Here is a 20817-nt window from a genome sequence, read left to right on the forward strand (position 1 = left end):
CGAAATTTTGCAAAATGTGTTCAAGCAATGGGCAAAAACTGTAAATACACAATTCAGACAGGAATAGAGTAGGTTACCAGCCGTCAGTCAATTTAATAACATTTTTCCTACTTATGCAAAAGTAATTGAAGGAGCTTAGACTGGAATATGGGTGTCATCCATTCTTTAGGAAATCCTAAAGGAACATTCCTTTACTCATGGCAGAGGCAGGATGTAAAAAAATGTTTTCATAAATTGTTAATGATGCTGATTTCCAAATCATATGCTGTAGATGAAATCTTTTTCTATGGCTTTTATGAATTTGTGGCCAAGAAAAAGCTCCTATAGGCGTAAATAAAGTAAATAAATAAAGAGCCAGTGTCACTCTGCATTCTATTCATTTTCTATGGGACTATATTCAAACAATCATCTAATGTGCGGTTTACTTGAGATTTACTTGGGATGTCTAGACCTATGTAGTTTAATTAATGCCAAAGTTTTGAAACTCAACCCGCTGAAACCCTCAGCATTTCCTTGTATTTCAAATCTAAACATTTGCATTGCCAGTGACTTTGTGATCTTTCTGGGGAGTAATTGTGTTGGCCCAACCAAGTTAACAAAAAAAAAAATGCTTGCTAATCAGGCTGGGCAAGGAGTGGGTGGATGTACAAAAGGTGCAAAGTATCACATTATTTCACTTCAAAACACTGCTAATTGGGACATTTATATGGAACAATACAGTAGCTTTTATTGGATGTGTTTACCCTAACTTAAAAAAGCCCATATGTATTAAGGTATTGGTTTAACAATACACACAAACAAATACTTTGAAAAATAATATACATTTTCTTTCATCAAAAGGTGACAATGATGCCAATAAAATATATGTGAGTCACATTGTGAGAATAGGTTATCCTTTAAATTGGGAATAAATCCACAATTTTGGACTGGAAATCATGTTGAGGACGTTCCAAATACTGCTTTGTGGTTTCCAGATGGCTCTATGTCTGAAAAGTTAGCCACTAAAAGCCACTAAAGGGTATTGTTGCCTTTGTGAAACTAACCAAACTAATTTGCATGAGCTTGTAAATGTGGGAGGCATAGTTGACTACTTCCATTAAAAACATCAGGCTGTCGCCCTCCAGTTACTACGGACTCCATTGGTTATTAAGTAGGGGCTAATTTAAGTCCTGTGGCAGCTGATAGATGGAGTACATCTTAGACAGGTTGGCAGTCCATCACATGGCCACCCTGAAACAAGAAAAACAAACAATTCTTCACTCAACTGACAACTTTGAGCACCAACCATCTAACGTCTGCGTTGAGGTTCACGCATTGTGGTTCACGTGTTGAGGTTCACGCATTGTGGTTCACGCGTTGAGGTTCACGCGTTGAGGTTCACGCGTTGATGTTCACGCGTTGAGGTTCACGCGTTGAGGTTCACGCGTTGAGGTTCACGCGTTGAGGTTCACGTGTTGTGGTTCACGTGTTGTGGTTCACGCGTTGAGGTTCACGTGTTGAGGTTCACGCGTTGTGGTTCACGCGTTGAGGTTCACGCGTTGAGGTGCACGTGTTGAGGTGCACGTGTTGTGGTTCACGTGTTGAGGTTCACGTGTTGAGGTTCACGTGTTGTGGTTCACGTGTTGAGGTTCACGCGTTGAGGTTCACGTGTTGAGGTTCACGTGTTGAGGTTCACGCGTTGAGGTTCACGCGTTGAGGTTCACGTGTTGAGGCTCACGCGTTGAGGTTCACGCGTTGAGGTTCACGTGTTGAGGCTCACGCGTTGAGGTTCACGCGTTGAGGTTCATGTGTTGAGGTTCACGCGTTGAGGTTCACGCGTTGAGGTTCACGCGTTGAGGTTCACGTGTTGAGGTTCACGCGTTGAGGTTCACGCGTTGTGGTTCACGCGTTGTGGTTCACGCGTTGAGGTTCACGCGTTGAGGTTCACGTGTTGAGGTTCACGTGTTGAGGTTCACGTGTTGAGGTTCACGCGTTGAGGTTCACGCGTTGAGGTTCACGCGTTGAGGTTCACGCGTTGAGGTTCACGCAGAACTAAGATTCGTTGCAGTTCCAGTTTTGGCTAAACGTCATTTTTGATTCTGCCATCGAGTCAACATGTTAAACGGTAAATCCCGCTGTGAACATCTGACGTCTCATGTCTGAAGTTGTTTCAGCGGGGTTCAGCTGAAGGAGCTGGGAGCAAAGCTGACTTTGATAGACATGCAGTGGGTGTGTTTCTATCGGCTTCTCGAGCAACATGGCTGCGCCCTGTACAAGGAAAAATAGGCTTCAAAACCGCTCTTCAGAAACCAATGTGACCTAATGCTTTGTCCATTGTTTTATACAGTCTATGCTAAAACCGCAACATTTTTTTTTGTTTAACTCACGGCTGCACTCGACTGAACACGACTGCATTGTCATGGTGAGACATCTGCTGATTTAAGTGTTGTATTTTTAGTTGTCTTTTTGAGTTCACGCTATTCTTTTATTCAGCTGCAAGTTAAACCACAAGCACTAACTACAGGGACTTGTAGTTCATGCAATTTCTCATGTTACATGTGGATCTGGGATAAACTGTGGGATAAACTGTATCCCATAGCAACAGTACAATCAGAACCACCGATCAACGATTTTGCAGGGTTAGGTTAAGCAGTAATGCTAAGCAGCACTCTATGATACTCCACAAAGTGAATTATTTAAAAATCTGTAATAAATGTATTTAAAAAATGATGCATTTAGTTTTGTAATACTGTACTGACTACTAAAATAAAATTGCTGCATGAAACAATATAACATTCAACCAACAGTATTAGTAGAACATTTTTGGCTGCAATGTGTTTGACCCTAGACGACACTACAAAGAGCACACTGTTACACTTTATATCATGTTACAACTATCCACAGTATGAAGCGTGCAACTAATGTGCTATATCGTAGTGTATTTTATTTGTATTTATTTACTTATTTATTTGAAAAAATAACATACACTAGCATTTGGCTATAGGGTGAAATGTGTCCCTGCACAGTCAAGCCCTCTGAAAAAGGATACTTTGAAATACTGACAAACACCCACATAGGCCTATAAGAGAACATTTACCAAACTTGATGACATAAAATTAACAATTGAAGGTCAGTAGGAATTGTTGTTGTTGTCACTGTAGGTCATTTATCAGTAAAACGCTCAGCGTAATGAAGGACACGCACTCAGAGTACCAGTGTGTACCATGAAATATGGGGCGTTGTGCAGACGTTGCAAGTTGCTCAATGATGTGCAAAAACTGCTTGGGTGATTAAAATAAAATGTAAAGGTTGGTTAAAGACAACAAAGTCAGCGGGAATGAATGCTGAAGTGAAACCATTGGCTGCAAATAAACGAGCGGCACGTCACTGGGTAGTTTTTCAGAGTTTGTTTGCCACTGTGTGGCGAGCTGGTGGCATTTGTCTTTGCTTTTATTTTCCATCACCAGACTGCCGTGTCTTTCCTTGATAGACGGCCTCAAAAAAGCCAGTGACCCACAAAGTAAAGCAGCTGAAAAACTGCTGAAGCATTTCTGCCGGAGGATTGGGGTGAGGCAGAGGTGGACGAGGCTACCGTGATATGCTAGAGAAAGATGCTTTTGTTGGAGAAACAAAGCTGGATTTGAGCAGCAACCAGAGAGAAGGAGAAGAGAAAAAATTCCTCCGATCAGTCTCTCTTCTCCCCTCCTCCTCCTCCCCAGTGGTATTAATTAGCAGCAGCAGATGAGTGGAGAATGGGAGCCTGAAGGGAGAACAGGTTCATGTTCAGGTTTGCGCACACTGTTGTGGGCTTCTCTGGCCTTCTCTCTTCCTGTTTTTCTTCTCCCTCCTCTTACATGTACACAACGCACACACATGCACATGCACGCACGCAAGCACGCATACACACATACACACACCCTTAAGATTTTATAGACTGTGGAAATATCACCACCCTGTTAGTATGGATAACACTGAATGGGTTATTATGTGCTTAATCTTCATCTTCTGTTTTCATGTACCGAAAAGACGCTCCAGGTTTGATCAATGTAGTTGTCGGCATCTGCTGCACGAGGACTTGCGCTTCACTCGTGTTAATAAAAATTAATAAGAAAGGTTATTGTTATTTCAAGATTGTGACTTCGTTTGCAACTTCATGTTTTCATAGTGGACAATCAACCATATCAGCGTAAACATTAAAAGGGGATTTAAAGAAAAAAAAAAAAATTGTGTGTGTGTGAGAGCATATTTTTGGGTGTTTTGAAGTGATTAAGTACAAATTCCAGTATAGCTCGACCCTGTCTCCTTGTTTAGGCCCATCTTGGGCTGAAATTATGTCATAGTTGCAGAGTTTATAGTTGCAGAATTCTGTGACATCACAGATCCAGAGTTGAATTATCCAGCCTCCATATCTTTATACCCACCCAACTTGACATCGTCCCTTATTATCTGTACCTCGAGGGCAGGTACCCAGATAGCAAAAGATGTAAATTCAAGGTTGTATTATGGTGGAAAAGGTTGATTTTTTTGGTTAGGGTCGATGATTGATGGTGGATCAGCCATCAAACAATCATCCAATTCTAATGCCAACATCGAATCAATGCTGAATCAACGTATTCTGTTTGTCAACAACCGGGCTTCATCATGGATTCAATGTTTTTGCGTAACCATATTTTGCTATCTGGGTAGTGCTAAAGTATAACACCAGTTTGTAAAGAGGCACACCTCACAGAAGAAGGAACTGAGAAGAGCCGAAAAAGTCAGAAAGTCACCTGCTCCAGAGACTTTCACTCTGCTACCCCACACCTCTATCACAGAACCCCAGGAAATACTCCAGGACCACTAGACACACAACAAAAATAAGAAGGTAATGAGGAGAAGGAAGAATACGGCTGCAATTCGAGCCAGACTTAAGAGGGAGAATTGTAAAGACTGTGCAGCCCCCTCCATCATCCGTGCCAATGCGCTCTACGCGCAGCAAAACAGGCACGCTGCACTCCAGCGTGACCCGCATGCATTAATACGGGACTGCCTCAAACCTTGCATTCAGGGAAACGTGGTTAAATAAGAATGACACTGACGGCATGCTGCACATAGAAGGCTTGGCTACACACATAAGTGGACAGAGATACCAAGAGACCACAAAAGGAGCAAAGATGAGCGCAGCACCATGCAACATTAGCAGTGGGGTTCTGCGGTGCTGCTGGGGAGCACGTTTCAGAGCTCTGTGGACAGCAGCACAGGTCCCCAGCTGTGGAAGCACCCCACTGTGGTCCCCATCTTGAAGTAATACCTTGGCCTGTGGCTCCCATCTCACTCCCTACGAAGGCCATGGAGAGGGTCTTAAAGAACCACATCATCGAGATGACTGACCAACTTATGAACCCCTTGATGATGCATGGGCCGCCGTAAAGATGTGTGCAAAGCTTTATTTGCTTTCAGGACTTCTTTTCCTCTCAGCTGTTCCCTTCAGGGTTCTCCACAGCGAATCTATCGAACCCTAAAATCTGCGTCCCTTTCTCTTATGCCAACTAACTTCATGTCCCTTTTCACTTCTGCTAGTTTTTGAATTTTCTACATATCTTAAACGGTCTAGGAGTTATGCTAATGAGAAGTACTGTCAAATCCTGTTAGTGATGACAGGATGGTCATTAAGGGGTTTTTAACTAGACATTTTATGTAAATATGAATATATAAAGCCTTTGCGTGTCATTTGTTTATGTTATATAGTCTTTAGAGCAGCAAAGTTTGTTAAAATAAATCACACATTTTTGACTGAAGAAATCATTTTCAATCCTTTATTGTTAGTTGGCACATGCCTTAAACAATCTTGGGCTAATTTAAAACGTAATGGCTAAGTAAACTGGTTGAGGTTATTGTGCAATTCATAAACCAATTGGTCAATTAATCATTTCAATAATTGATAGATTAATCGACTATGAAAATAGTCATTAGTTGCAGCCCTAATGGACACAGTGCATGAGCATCTGGAACTCCCCGACCCCCCGGCCAGACTGCTCATCTGCATTTAACACTCTGCAGCCTACCTTTTTTTTTTTTTTTTAACCTTTATTTTACCAGGAAGTCATTTGAGATAACATTTCCTTTTCGAGGGGGACTTCTTTAAGAGGGACACCGGCACAGAATGAACTTACGTACGATTAAGATTGCCGAAACTCATTCAGGTGATCCAGTACAAAAAGCAAAACTGAAAACTTACTGAAGACACTTACAATGACGACATCATATAAGCCTGGTTTGAGAACAGCAGTCACACTCTTCAACTCTTTAAATCTGGTCAGGGAGATAAAATGTTGAAGCTGTAGTGAATTTTGCAGATTGTTTCATGACCAAGGTGGAGCATAAAGAAAAGTTGACCAAGTTCAAGATGCGATGAGCAGGAGTTACCACTAATACTACTATTACTACTGTCATTTAGCAGACGCTTTTATCCAAAGCGACTTAGATCTGAGACAAACACACTGTGGAGCAATTAGGGTTAAGGCCTTGCTCAGGAGCCCAAGGTGGTTCATCTTGGTTGCCATTCTGGGGCTTGAACCTGGGTCCCATTTAGACCCAAGCCCACCTCTGTAGCCACTGGACTACCAACCCCCAGTTGTACCCTCTCCTGGCGGGAGACGTAAAGTGACACTGATCTGGGGGTAGGGGGGTTGGAAAGTGGTCCTGTGAACCCTGCAGTGTAAATGCAACCCTTTGAGATGAACGGCATACTGAATATGGATACTTTTCAAGTTCTTGTATTTGTAGCCGGTTTGACTGTGTTCACATCCCAGTTTTCCGTTGTCAATTTGCTTTCCACCTGTGAAGCAGATGGATATGTGCTGCTGTGTGACACATAAAAACAGTCAATTCATGAATCTCACTCTTCGATACGTGAGAATTGACAGTACTGTCAAAAGCCTTATTTAACCCGAAGCCCTTTTATTACTTTGTCGGTACTATTAAGTGAATTTTGTCCAGGCAATAAAGCAACATCATGTGGGCAAGTAAATAAAGTTAAAGTTAACAAATCTATTTGGCATTTTGCAACAGTACAATCAAACTAATTTAAAAGTCAGTGGACAAGAGCAGTTCATTCAGAGTATCCTTAGTTGTCTTTTTGTGTACAAGCTATCTTCGTAAAGTTAAATACTATAAATGTAGTCAGTCAATTTTAGTGCAGGTTTGATTCTTTTTATTTATTTATTTTATGGTCCATTTTATCACTTGCTTCTATAATGACACAATCATTGGTATTGACTCTAGATATAATCACCTGTTTGTTGGGACTTTATGATGATATATTTATTCATTGTTAGTAAAAGTTGCTGGGGGAAACGCATGCATTTTCTTCTCTCAATTAAACGATGGAAGTGGATTAGAGGAGTCTCAGAGCTCGGCAAGATGGGTCCTCTGTCGACTGGCATCTTCTAAATCTCTCAAGTTCTAAAACGATATAAATATTTGAGAAAGTTAAAGAGGCACTTAGCGTCATTGTGAAGATCTTATAATGAAGTCTGTAAATGTAGATTCCCTCTCTAACAAATGTGAGCTTAATGTTGATTCACTGTGAAACTATTTTTCTTCTTTCATTCCTCCTCTTCTTTCTTTGCAGAATTCGATACGACACAACCTGTCTTTGAACAAGTGTTTTCTCAAAGTGCCTCGCTCCAAAGATGACCCTGGAAAAGTAAGTGTGCCCTGAACAATGCGATTTGACTGAAAAGCTCATCTCGGATTTAAGACCCGTACCTTGTATTTTCAGACAAAATGTCAATACCCAATCCCCTCTACTTATTTTGGTATTTTATGACTGTTGACTTGCTATTTTTATTATTATTATTTGCTATTATATTGTTTATAATAATCCGGTATTTGGATACTCTCAACCATTGCCAGCAGTTAACACAGTTGCTTTAACTCCGGTATCTTGCCTCTCATGTATTTTAATACAGCAGAATTCATTGTAATTCCATTATGGGTTACTTTTTTCTGTATCTGCACAGAAATTCAGAAATGGTCAGTGAAATAACACCTGTTACCCAGCAGTCACTGATTTTACAAATGCAAAGACTATTAAATCCCCTTTTCATTGTTTGTTTGTATTTTGATTTTGGCTATTAAATGTAAAATAAGTATTAAATATATGAATTTATGAATTAACTTAAGCTTAAAAGTAACTCCTGTGGAGCTCACAACCAGGCTGCAGGTGCTGCGCTGGCAGATGGAGGTGAAGGAGTAAAAAAAACAAGCAAAAACAAACACTTTTCAATGAAATTTGTTCAAGTGAAGAAAAAACTAAAACAAACGGACAAAATCTCTACAAATGAAATACAAATGAATTTCAGACAAATGCATATAGAAGTGGTGTGTCTGCTCCATATAATTAGGAGTTATATAATGTGCAAAAGTTTGTGCCCCCTCTTTTTTTAGAGGTGTGCTTCAAAATCAAAGTTGAATCCAGAGTCACCACACTAAGTATTTCTATCCAAGAGGAAGACATTTAGGATGGCTGACCAGGCTACACCTTCATTTTAGTTAACTAAATAACAACACAGTGAAAACCTCATATGCTGCTATTCGTCTGATGCTATGAACCACAACGATCAGATGTTGTTATGCTTTTACACAAAACACCTCAGATCAAAAGAGCGGGTTCTGACTCATGCACTTGGCTGTGAATGGTGTTGACTGATCTTTATATCTTTTTTGAAAAAAATAATAGCGGCATTAAAAGAAAAGGTGATGGCTTTTCAAGTGTTCATTTGCTTTTCTATCGCATACCTGCATACATGTATAAAAGTGAACGCTAAGACACTCACCTGCTCTTTTTATTTTTCTAAGGCAGACAAAGAAGCGTGTGTGTGTGTGTATATATATGTGTATGTATGTACAGTATGTATGTGTGTATATGTATATATATCTATGTGTATATATATAATATATATATATGTGTGTGTATAGTCTTTGTGCTTAAAAGCAGTTTGTAACTCCACAATTGGCTGGGCTGAATCTCTAATGTTCTGTGGTCTCTCAGATATTGATTCTGCCAAGCAATAATCTGGGACAGGGAGTAATGAATAATAAGTATATGTAGGTACACGCCCTCAGACACAAGACCTGTCATGCATCGGTTATGCTTTATTAGGGCTTGTTTCTTTTTTCTTCTCTCTCTGAGACACAATCACAGGAAGTTTTAGACGTACTTAACCGCCGCTACTGATCGTGTGGTTAGAAGGCTTCTGAGCTGCCAGGGCCACTTCAATGGTGCCAGGTTGCTAACAACAATTTGTCAAGTCCTTGTTTGTGCTCAATCAAAGAACTTGTTCAGACGGGGAAAGTATGTAATTAGACCTGTTTTCATGTGGTTCTTTTTAAATCCGAGATCAAATGTATGTATTTTAACTCGTCACCGGTTTATTGTGTTGGAACAATTCACAGCTTTTTTGAAAGGGAAAAAAAAAAACCTGACACACCAAAACTTTTCAGTTAGCTTTCAAAACTTTGCTCGTTTTGTTTTTTATGGGGAGGGGGGTTGAGGTAGTGGAGGGGGAGGGAGTTTCTCCTGGCTGTGGGGATTTTGGAGCCATTGAAAAATGAATTAGGGGTAGGAAGGTTTAAATAATTCAGACAAAATCCTTGGGCTTGAGTGGAGCCTTATAGTCTGGAAAGACACAAAGAGAGCTGCTACCCCCCTGTTAGCCTGACTTGGACCTGACCAGCACCGTAATTCACACCGTGGATCGAAGTGGTCGATACCTTGGCATGGGTGGGCTGTGCGAGGTCATCTCTGTGTGGAGAAGTTGAATGCACATGCTCTGTTTGAAGCCACAGAGAGAAGGGAAAAGCTAAATCATGCATGTGCTAACGTTAATTGGCTGTGTACTGCTCAGTGATGTGGGACTGAGAGACAGGGGGAGGAGAAGAGGCAAGAATAAGAGAGAGGTGGGGGGGATGTGGGGGGGAGCAAGATGGTGAGGGTTGCTCTGCCTGTATGTGTGGCCTACAACAACCTCCTGAATTCAATCTGCAGATTTAAACCTCCTTGGGAGTGAAGAGGAAAAAATGAAAAGTAGGGGGGAAAAAAATTAGACCAAGAGGAAATCAGCAACTTTCAAAAGCAGTTGATTACCTCCTCTCTTATTGTTTGTGTTTATTTCAAAGGCGGCGGTGTTTTAACGTTTCACTCAAACTCTTTCGACGCACATTTTTCTGGGAAGGAAGAGGAGTAAGTACCACAGGGAAAAAAAAAAAAAAAAAGAACTGAGTTGATATAGAACTGGAAGAAAATGAGATGCATTTGGTTTTAAAGGATGCATCTGCAAGACTTTAGTTTGGTGATGCTTCCACATGTCAGAGTTACTGAAGCACCCTAATTAGGGAGAAGTAAGAAAAGCATGAACAATGCCCCTAATAAGTTGATATAAAAAGATGCAAATAAAAGTCCAGTGACAATCACACCTAACTTTAGCGGTATCTAACGCAAAGGAAAATGAATTAAATATGTCAGGGTTTTGTAGAGTAGAGTGGGAGGTTTGTGGGGAGATGGAGGCAGCGTCTGGGGTGATGTGCATGCTGCACTGGTCTGAAGAAAGAGGCAGAGCCAAAAGGTGAAACCCATGATTTTACCCATCATTCTTAACGTTCCAACCCTCACTTACGGGTCACAAGCTGCAAATAGTCACTAAAAGGAGCAGATTTTGAATAAAAGCAGCTCAAACGAGCTTGCTCCAATGGGTTTCTTGGCTCAGCCTTAAGGACTGTGTGAGTAGCTCAGGTGTGGGAGAGCAGAAAAAGCGCTGCTGCTCCTCTGCATCGAAATGAGTCGTTTGAGATGTTTGAGCGTCTGATGCCTTCTGGACCGCTCACTGGGGAGAGTTTTCAGACATGTTCCACCGCGAGAAGGCCTCGTGGCGGAGCCAGGAATTTCTGGCACGCTCGCGTCCGTTGGCTGACTTGGGAATGCCTCATTGTTCTGGAGGATGTGGCAGGGGAGAGGGGGTCTGGGAATCTCTGCGTAGACTGCTCCCCCTGCAACCTGGTCCTGGTTATGCACCACCGTTTCCTGACATAGACATGTTGATGTTGTTTTGATAAGACATTGAAGCAGTCTCGTACGCTGGCCTTCAGGACTGTTAGCAGCCCTTTAAAGTTAGTGAGCACCATCTCGGTGGTTGCAAAAAAACTTAGTCTTGTTGACAGCAATGGGCTACATGTTTTATATCTTATCTAACTTATTCATGTACTGCATTAATTTTTTTTTTTCCCAGGCTATGTTGGGAAATATATCAGATTTTTGAGGAATGACAGGTTGAATGCACCAATATGCTCCTGCAATTTAGAAGATGATGGTCTGAAATTATTGATAATCATTATCTATGAGTCTGCCATATCTGAACTGAAGTGGTTATAATTCTGCTGTTTTTGGATGTTTTGAGAATTTATAAGCAACATATTGAACCAAAATAATCAAAAAGTCTTGATGCACATCTCTGAGGCTCTGAGGTCTTTTTCTTTGTTTGTTTTATTTGCTTTTTGCATTATACAATTGGTAATGGATATAGAATTTCATATTCTTTATTTTTTGTTTATTTTTGTCAGGCTATAGAAAATGTTGAGCTATGTCCACTAACTGTTACTGCAGTATCTAATGGTATCATGTCTGCATCATCCGGTGGAGAACGAGTGGATTATTCTGCCTTTTTTGTTTATTCTTTTTGGGATCTCTCTGCCAAACTCGGCTTTAGTAGAGAATTAAAAAAAATAACGAAGCTTTACTGAAATCCCAAAGAGCAATAGAAAGCTCTAAAAGAGTGCACAGAGCAGTCGACACCAAACATTACACTCAATTTTCTTTGCTCTCTTCACCATTCAGGGTTCCTACTGGGCCATAGATACCAATCCTAAAGAAGACTCAGTACCCAGCAGGCCGAAGAAGAGGCCACGCTCTGGAGAACGGGTAAGCTTCGGTGGTTCTTCAGTGCAATCCAACATCTGACACTAGAGCTGTTTGTTTTAGAAGCCTTACATGGTGTGATTAAAGCAACTTCCATCACTGACAAGTTGTGGATTCAAGCAGATCAAACCACTTCTCTTATATTTTCAGTGTCTGGAGTTGTTTTTATCCAGGTTTAAGGAGTATGTTGGAGAAGAATAAAGAAGTGATAAGTTGTTGTCAGCATGAGCATTTTCAGAGGAAAGATTCGTTACGATATCAGAAAAGGACGGGAGATTGGGATCCACTAGGGCTGCACGATTAATCGTTAATAAATCGCGATCTCGATTCATGCTTGAACGCAATCTCATTTCCAAATGACGACGATTCAAAAAAAAAAAAAAAAAAAAAAGTTTTTTTTTTTTTTTTTTTTAAATGGCTGCATTAAAAAAAGGACTAGGCCTATGTTCTAGGTTGTTGTAGTCCTGTCATGGTCAACTATCATGTTGTCATGTTTGTTATATTTTGTTAATGATTGTGGATTACATTTGGAGAAACATCTACCTTTCTCATCACCTGACACATATTGCACATAAATATTGTTAAAATTGTTATTGTTTAAATTATTTAAAGACAAGAGAGATGTTTATTGTTTTTATGTTCAATATCAGCTGTTACAGCAAAAAGCAGCCAGAGGAATAATTTGTTGCCTCAGAACTACAGGATCTGTTACAAGTCCCCTTTCTGAAAGGGTGTTCAACTCAGGGATGAACAAATATTGTTAAATTGTTATTATTGTTTAAATTATTTAAAGACAAGAGAGATGTTTATTGTTTTTATGTTCAATGTCAGCTGTTACAAAGTTGATGCCAGTCTTTTATCAGGCACCATCATATTTTTTGTAACGTTTACCTTTTGTATCGGCAGCTTCTTAATAGCAGCAAAAGGCAATGGGGGGTTCATCCCAGCCAGAGGAATAATTTGTTGCCTCAGAACTACAGGATCTGTTACAAGTCCCCTTTCTGAAAGGGTGTTCAACTCAGGCAGGAACAAATATTGTTCAAAATTGTTATTATTGTTTAAATTATTCAAAGGTTTGTGTAAAGAAGACAAGAGATGTTTATTGTTATTATATTTTTGTTCAGCTGTTGCAAAGGTAAAGTAATAAGTGCAATAAATTATATATTGGAAAAAAATCGTGAGAGAATCGTGATCTCAATTCTAAGCAAAAAAATCGTGATTCTCATTTTGTCCAGAATCGTGCAGCCCTAGGATCCACCCTCCAAAAAAAAGAATCCAAAAAGTCTGCAGAGCCTCTGGAAAACTACACTGAAATCCCCATTAAAATTCTTGTTAAGCTTGTAGGAACATGGACATCAGATGATTAGTACTGAACACAGAAACCCTTATGACAAGAACATGGTTGTAAATCAAACCAGTGGATAAAAATGCACGTCGTGGTGATGCTAACTGACAGCTCAGTGGACCAGCAAAGTATGGAGCCTCTGGTGAAAAGGGGGTTTATGAGAGCCATCATAAAAGGTTCATAGTAGTTCAAAAGTTGTTGGGATTTATTTATTTTATGCTGTGAAAGAGCTGGACAAAGTCTGAACAAACAAGCAACTTATCTTTTCATTGCTTCACTTTGCAGTTCTTCTGCATTTCTCAGCACAAAGCAGTCGCATATGCGGCCCATAGTGCATTTTGAAGCCTCAAATATATTTTCTTCTTGTTGTAAGCTTGTAACAACATTGATTGTGTGCTGTGTCTGAATGCCTTGTGTCGGCACACATGGAGGTTTAAAGTGGCTACATGCAGACAACGTCTCCACAGAAGCACAGCACAGAGAACGGCAGGAGAAACATTTGTTTGTGCCTTATTTTATGTTTCAAGCCACTGAAATAGAATTCTTAAGGGCTAATTTGACTGATAAAGACGTACTCATTACTGGAACGCTTCATATTGAAGAAAGTGATGGGGAATAAAAAAAGAAAAAGCCTGCGTCTTTGACCACTCGTGTGGCTCGTTCATAGCAGAACGAGAGCCTGTACTTGCAATTAAACAATGCTGTGCGTATGTAAGTCTCTCAGGTTAATCACTAGCTCCTGGATTTGCAATTTTCAAGATGCCGCCGAAGCGGGAACGAGCTACAGGGGAATATTTGAGAATACAGAAATAGGAGTGAAGATTGGTTTTGAGAAATTGATTGACAGCAGCGCAGGCTATAAATATATGTAACCCTGCATCGGCTCGGCAGAGTGCGGCTGGCGCTCAGTCATTAAACTGCAGATGTGAATACAAAAGCAGTTCAAAGCGAGCTTCATGATGTGTTGCTGGTATCGTATCACCCATGTCTGCTATCATCTCTGTTGTTTTGACTCCGACTGCTGCATATTGTGTTCGTGCTTTCTAAGCAGATGATTAACAAAATGATCATTTGTTTATTTTACTTTCAAATAATTTCCCCAAAGTGGATTGATTAAAGTTGTTGAGTGTCTGAGGTGACTGCAAACTTAAATATGACGTACTTTAGTGTGAGGTCACCTAGGTCTCAAAATATGTAATATGATAAGACTATGATCATATTTGCTGGGTAAATTGACATGGCAGTTCCAGTTCAAAGCTCCATCTTTAATCTCCACCCATTTAAACATTGTGATGCATGTGCTGCACCTCAAAGTGTTTTTACTTTTGCTTTTCGTTTCACTTTAAACAGGGAACCCCCGCCAGAGCTGGTTTATTACATGACTTGAGAGAAAACACTTGCTGGTCAAGTGTTTCTCCGCTAGTTGCTGGTTTGATTGTGTCTGGCTAACCATTGCATGCTTTTTTACGTGAATGAATTGGCTTCAAAGGTTACTGAGTGTGATTTGCACCCAAATGCCCGTTGAAGGGGCAAAGCTGTACGAAGGATCTCCAAAGGCATATCCGGCGGTGCGGTTGGTTTAAAAAGGGAGCTGTTGTAGTCTATCCCTTTGATATTTTGACTAAAGCCTTTGAAAGACATTTTTTTTTTTTTTTTAAGACGTGAGGAAATTGTGTCAAATCCTGACAAACAGCCCAGAATATGTCTCCTTTGATGCTTCAACACCAAACTGCCAGATTGAGAATTTAGCACCTTAAACACATGGTATTATTTTCCGTTCATCATAAAATGGATCTGTACTATTTAACAGGGGAACTTAAACTCAAATTTGCAGGTTTCCCTTTATTTTTTTTATTGCATATTTTAGATTCCACCTAGGCATGGCTGAGATTTTTATAAAGGTACACCAGACTGTTGTATAAAATCTGCGGTGGTTCATCACGGCCACCTCTCTCCATTTCATCCAGCATCTCTGTCGCTGTCGGTTGCAACATAATCATTATCTTTCTGTTTGTCTGCCACTCTGTCCTCTCCCTCTCTGCCCATATTGCTGCCTCCCGTCTCCAGAGAGCACAGGCAGGCATGGAGCGGCAAAGTGCACAATCACTATTACTCACTGGAGGAAGACTTGAGGTAAAGAGACAGAAAGGGTTGCTTGTAGTAACATAAAGAAGCGTTTAAAAGAAAGGACCCAGAAATAATAATAATAATAATAATAATAATTATAATAAAAAAAGACATCAAGGTATAGAGCGTGTACAGGGAAAAGAATTAAGCTTCAAGGAAGGGGAAAAAGCAGTAAGTCGAGGGAGGAGGTGGTATTCCAGGCTTGTGTTCCAGTTAATTACCGCAGAAGGCCCCGGGGCTGCCGTTAGACATATTTTCTTCACCAACGCTTTTTTTTATTTTTTATTACAAACATTAATTAATTCAGAGCCTTGTCATCTCGTCTTACATGGATGGGCCCTTTTAACCCTTTTTCTTATGCCTCACTTGCATCGCTGGCAGACACGCTGTGGGCTGTCACATGGGCCAAGGAGAAACTGGGAGATTCTTAGTGTTAAGATTTATGGCATTGTATTACCATCTGGGGGAAAAAAAAAAAAAAAAGAATAAGATGGTGTACTAAAAATGTCTTGCCGCTTTCATTAGCGGTGCTGTTGCACCTTGGCTTCACAGCTACAGATTTTAAGTTGGCAGTGAGGCTAAATGTCATCCACTTAATACGCCGTATTAATGTGTAGACAGGCCGTGTACATTTAGTTTAGTACCTGCGTCTCCGCTGCCCTCAGAATTAACACTCCCTTTCATTTCATTTATGGATCTTCATATGCCTGTCTGTCACCACTCAATTATCCACCTATTCATCCTCTCTCTGCCTCTTCCCCGAGCCTTTTTGACTCATCTCACCTCCTTCTTTCTAAGTGCCTCCGCCGGGGGGGACCAGGGGGGACGAGCAAACCCGTTTTCACCAAGAGTTTATCATAAATTAAAGATTGCATTGTTACCAACCAATCCTCTTACTGTAAGCAGTTTGGGGAGGCAGGCAAGCTGCCTTGAACCCTGAAAGGAGTCTGACAAGGAGGAAAAAACATCTTGCTCTTAATTCTTTTTAAAATTTACTTTTACTTTTTTTTTTACTTGCGAGGCATCAGTTCAGGCTCTCATCAATCTTTGAGTAGTTCCTTATATCCTCCCACAGAGTTACCCTTTGCTTGCCCTTGTTTAGGATGGCAGAAAAAGAACTGCATCTGAAAACATTTTGGTGCTTGAACGTTGCACAAGGATGATTTTAATTAATCTTATTGAGTAAAAGTTGTAATGTCCACTTCTGTAGCTGCTCAAACGTCCAGCACCTCGGCTGCTTCACGCTGTTTCATGCCGGAGATGCCGTTGGCTCATTGACGAATCATGAACTTGCACCACTCAGAAACTAATCATAACTTTTGATGACTATTGCAACAACACATCAGCAGTAGAGTAAAACGAACCCGTCTCACGACGGTCGAAATCCAGCTCACGTTTCCGATTAGTGGGTGAAGTTCTTTGTTGTGAACTCTGTATTTCCACTCAGCACAGTCTATTAAAATAGTTTTATATATACTGTATCAATTCACTGAAAAGACTTGTGGTTACTGTTAATTTATTTTGTAATGAATCTTTGGGAAATACTTCACTTAATGCCAGTGATCCAGGCTCTTTCTTTGTATTTTAGGGTTATTACAGGGTTATTACATGATACTTTCCAGGAATTTGTGAGTTAATTGAACTAAAAGTAGCAAAATGGGGTTTACTAGAATTTCAAACGAGGGTCTTTGTTGATTTACTGTCTTTATCACGGTTTCTCTACGTTTTACCAGTCTCCCTGGGGTGTGTACCGATTCTCTGATTTAAATCAATTTATGAAGCTTCTTGTCTGAGTTACAGTCAGTACAAAACAGCTTAAATGTTGCCACAGATGGCAGGCCGTCGCAGCAGAACAAACACAAACCACTCTTTGTCAGAGAAGATCTACGGAAATAATGAGATATATCAAGTTTTTTTTTGTGATGCGATGAAATTAAAGAAAAAGAAATACCCAGAACAATCTATGTAGTATTCCTGAGAGGATTACAGCACTCTTCATGGCTAATTTGTGTATCAACTAAATACTGATATAGTTGAGGTTTAAGTGCACTTTGTATAATTGATGTCATTATTTTTATTTTTATTTTTTTAAAGCATCTCCCTTTATAAAGCCTAATTCTGTGCATACATGTGCTCAGTCTTAGCGTGCATGTCCAATTATTTACTGTTGTCTTTTAGATGTTAACTCAAAAGTTTCATAAGCTGCAGACTTTTAGAAAAGAAAAACACACACATGTTAACAATAGCGTGACTCATTAACAAGCAAGTATGCAAAAAAAATTACTGTTTTCATTACAAAAGAAATGTGATATTCATCTGCCATGTAAGGGCAAAGTAAAGTGTCATTACCAAGACTGGTCATTTGAAACGATTTCAAAGTACAAAAATCATCCCAAAAGTGCAATGTAATGTTGTTTCATTAATGATGGTTGCTGCTACTCACCCCTCCTCCTGCAGTTTGTATGAATTACAGTAAGAATTACTATATGTGGCTTTAATTGATGAAGTATAAGTGTTATCTACTGTCCTTTCATGTACAGTAAAGTAGAAAACAAAACAGACTTTTTCTCAAGATTCCAAGTCCTTGAAGTTTTATATAAGTTTTTTTTATTCTTTTTTGATCCATAGATGTTTTTTCCACTTTCCTTGCAGGCATCAACACCTTACAGTTTGGAGTCGGAGTCTCTGAGAATGGACTGCATCATGTCAGGAGGGGCGTCCCCAACTCTGGCCATCAATGCGGTTACCAACAAGGTAAGCTCTTGTTGATTTCAAGAGGAATCAAAATATATTTAACTGTTCAAAAAACTGGGAAGAACGTAAACTCTGTTTTCTCTCTCACTGTCAGAGGGTGGGAATCCTATTGTTTTATGTTTTTCACTTTAAATACACAAAATATACAACAGATGTGAACACTCTCTAGCAAATGTGATCATATTTGAGGGTCAGAGATAGAGCAGCGACTCTCACGCCTGTCAGAATCGCGAATCCACACAAAGATGGGCTGTTGTGTAATTGGTGACCCCTTCAGCTGATCCTGCGAAGACGAGATTTGTCCCACAGCAGATCGTTTTTGCTCTGGATGTCATTTGTAGCTCTGGATTTGACCCCATTTTGCAGCTTTGCTCTGCATTTTGAACAAATTCTGACTCATACTTCCCAGAGTGTGTCAACAAAAATGGCTTTGATCGTGGTTTTGCAGCACTTAAGAGATTTGATCAGATATTTCTCACTAGCATTATGCTGCCAATTCTTCATATTCGAAATTTGGACACTAAAGTTTAAAGAGTTTACTTGATCCAACCTCTTGACCTTGAAGGCTTGAAGGAATTTATTTTAATTCTGATTTTTTTTTCTTTCTGAGTGGTATCATCTAACACCATTATTGATTATTGTAGTGCAACAACACCGTCAAAGTTCATATAACGGAGCATGTTGTTAACAGCCATCTACATTGTCATCTCAAAGTAATCCTTGCTGCAGTGTTTCTTACTAGTAGCAGGTGGATTGAAAGCAAAGAACAGATCTTTTCATTATAGTTAAATGTGTCACTTTGCAGTCATTTTTTGTTATACCATGAAAATCTCCACCATGTCTCATGTCAGGCTGCTGCAAGAGTGATTCAGAGCAGGGAGAGGAAGACCTTGATGATAATGAGGCTGATGCCAACGTCAATGATATTCGCCCACGTCCAGACAGGTGGCGTCCTGCAGGCAGAGCAGTGTGTCAGACTCTCCTCTGCAACGCATTTGCTCTCCGATATTCTGTTGTTGCACTATGCTTCTAAAGAAAGATACTCATCTTACTTCATAAAAGCAAATTAGAATAGATGAAAATATGTTTCTTTAGAGATATTGTTGGTCTTCATATTCATGCTCTGATGTGTTTACGTGTGGTGATTGAAGATTTTCTTAAATCTCACAAAACCTGTAAATTTGAGGTTTTCCACAATTTAAAATGTCTTATTTTCTCCTTTTCTTATGCATCCATGTAAATGTCAAGTATCTCATGAATTATGTAATAATTTTCTTATTACACTGTCACAGGAAGAGGGAATAAATGTTCACTCACTACTCAAAAATACTTTTCCTTTTTTATGTTTTTTCTTTTTTTTTCCCTCATTATACGCTGCTCCGGAGGGAAGAGCATTGCCCCTGAGAGCCTTTACTGTTGTCTCACCCAAAGGCTATGTTTTCACATTTGTCTTTACAATTAAATGCTGCCTGGAGGCAATGCCGGCACTCTGCCTCACAAGTCCTGACAGAAAAAGCAGAAGAAAAAAAACATCAACAACAAAAAAAAAAAGAAAAAAAAACACGAAACAAAAAGAATCGAGATTCAAGGTAATCCTGAGGCTCTGCATTTAAACGCTCTGTGATCTGTTGCCACAAGACTTGTAACGCAGCACAGGGGCCAGGTTTCATCGGGGTTTAGTCATTTAATGAAGATCATGTGTTCTTTTATCCAAAAACCGGACAAATGTGCTCAGACCAATATTTATCTATTTGTTTATTAGGAATGGGCGATATTTTACCGTTCACGATATACCGTCAAAAAAATTCCCCACGGTAAGAATTTGTCATCTTGCGGTAAAAACGATAAATTCCCGTTGATGATGTTTTTGTGTAAAGCTGATTTATGGTTCTGTGTTAAATCCACGCACAACGTATGTGAAGGAAGGAAGGAAGGAAGGAAGGAAGGAAGGAAGGAAGGAAGGAAGGAAGGAAGGAAGGAAGGAAGGGAGGAAGGGAGGAAGGGACGGAGAAAAGAGGAAGGGAAGAAGGAAGGAGAGAGCAGGAGGAAAGAAGGAAGGAAGGAAGGAATGAAGGAAGAAAGGAAAGGGAGAAGGAAGGGAGAAGGAAGGGAGAAAACAAGGAAAGGAGGAAGGAAGGAGAGAGCAGGAGGAAGGAAGGAGGGAAGGAAAGGGGAGAAGGAAGGGAGAAAACAAGGAAAGGAGGAAGGAAGGGCGAAAAGAGGAAGGGAAGAAGGAAGAAGAGAGCAGGAGGAAGGAAGGAAGGAAGGAAGGAGGGAAGGAAAGGGGAGAAGGAAGGGAGAAAACAAGGAAAGGAGGAAGGAAGGGGAGAGCAGGAGGAAAAAAGAAGGAAGGAAAGAAGGAAGGAGAGAGCAGGAAGGAAGGAAGGAAGGAAGGAAGGAAGGAAGGAAGGAAGGAAGGAGGAGAAGGAAGGGAGAAAACAAGGAAAGGAGGAAGGGAAGAAGGAAGGAAGGAAATGAGCCAGAAAGAAAGAAAGAAAGAAAGAAAGAAAGAAAGAAAGAAAGAAAGAAAGAAAGAAAGAAAGAAAGAAAGAAAGAAAGAAAGAAAGAAAGAAAGAAAGAAAGAAAGAAAGAAAGAAAGAAAGAAAGAAAGAAAGAAAGATAAATTCCCGTTGATGACGTTTTTGTGTAACAAACATGG

The 20817-nt window shown here is 40.1% G+C and overlaps 1 protein-coding gene across 2 annotated transcripts in view; it reads left to right on the forward strand.

Annotated features, from left to right (window-relative positions):
* Window positions 1–20817, forward strand: part of LOC133457318 (forkhead box protein J3-like) — a 74119-nt gene that overhangs the window by 32235 nt on the left and 21067 nt on the right. For both annotated transcript variants that reach the window (XM_061736453.1, XM_061736454.1), the window contains exons 4-6: window positions 7592–7666; window positions 11852–11935; window positions 18057–18158. In XM_061736453.1, coding sequence (XP_061592437.1) covers window positions 7592–7666; window positions 11852–11935; window positions 18057–18158 — 261 coding nt within the window. The remainder of the gene's footprint in view (window positions 1–7591; window positions 7667–11851; window positions 11936–18056; window positions 18159–20817) is intronic.

This window comes from Cololabis saira, chromosome 12, assembly GCF_033807715.1.
Source record: "Cololabis saira isolate AMF1-May2022 chromosome 12, fColSai1.1, whole genome shotgun sequence".
Classification (NCBI taxonomy): domain Eukaryota; kingdom Metazoa; phylum Chordata; class Actinopteri; order Beloniformes; family Belonidae; genus Cololabis; species Cololabis saira.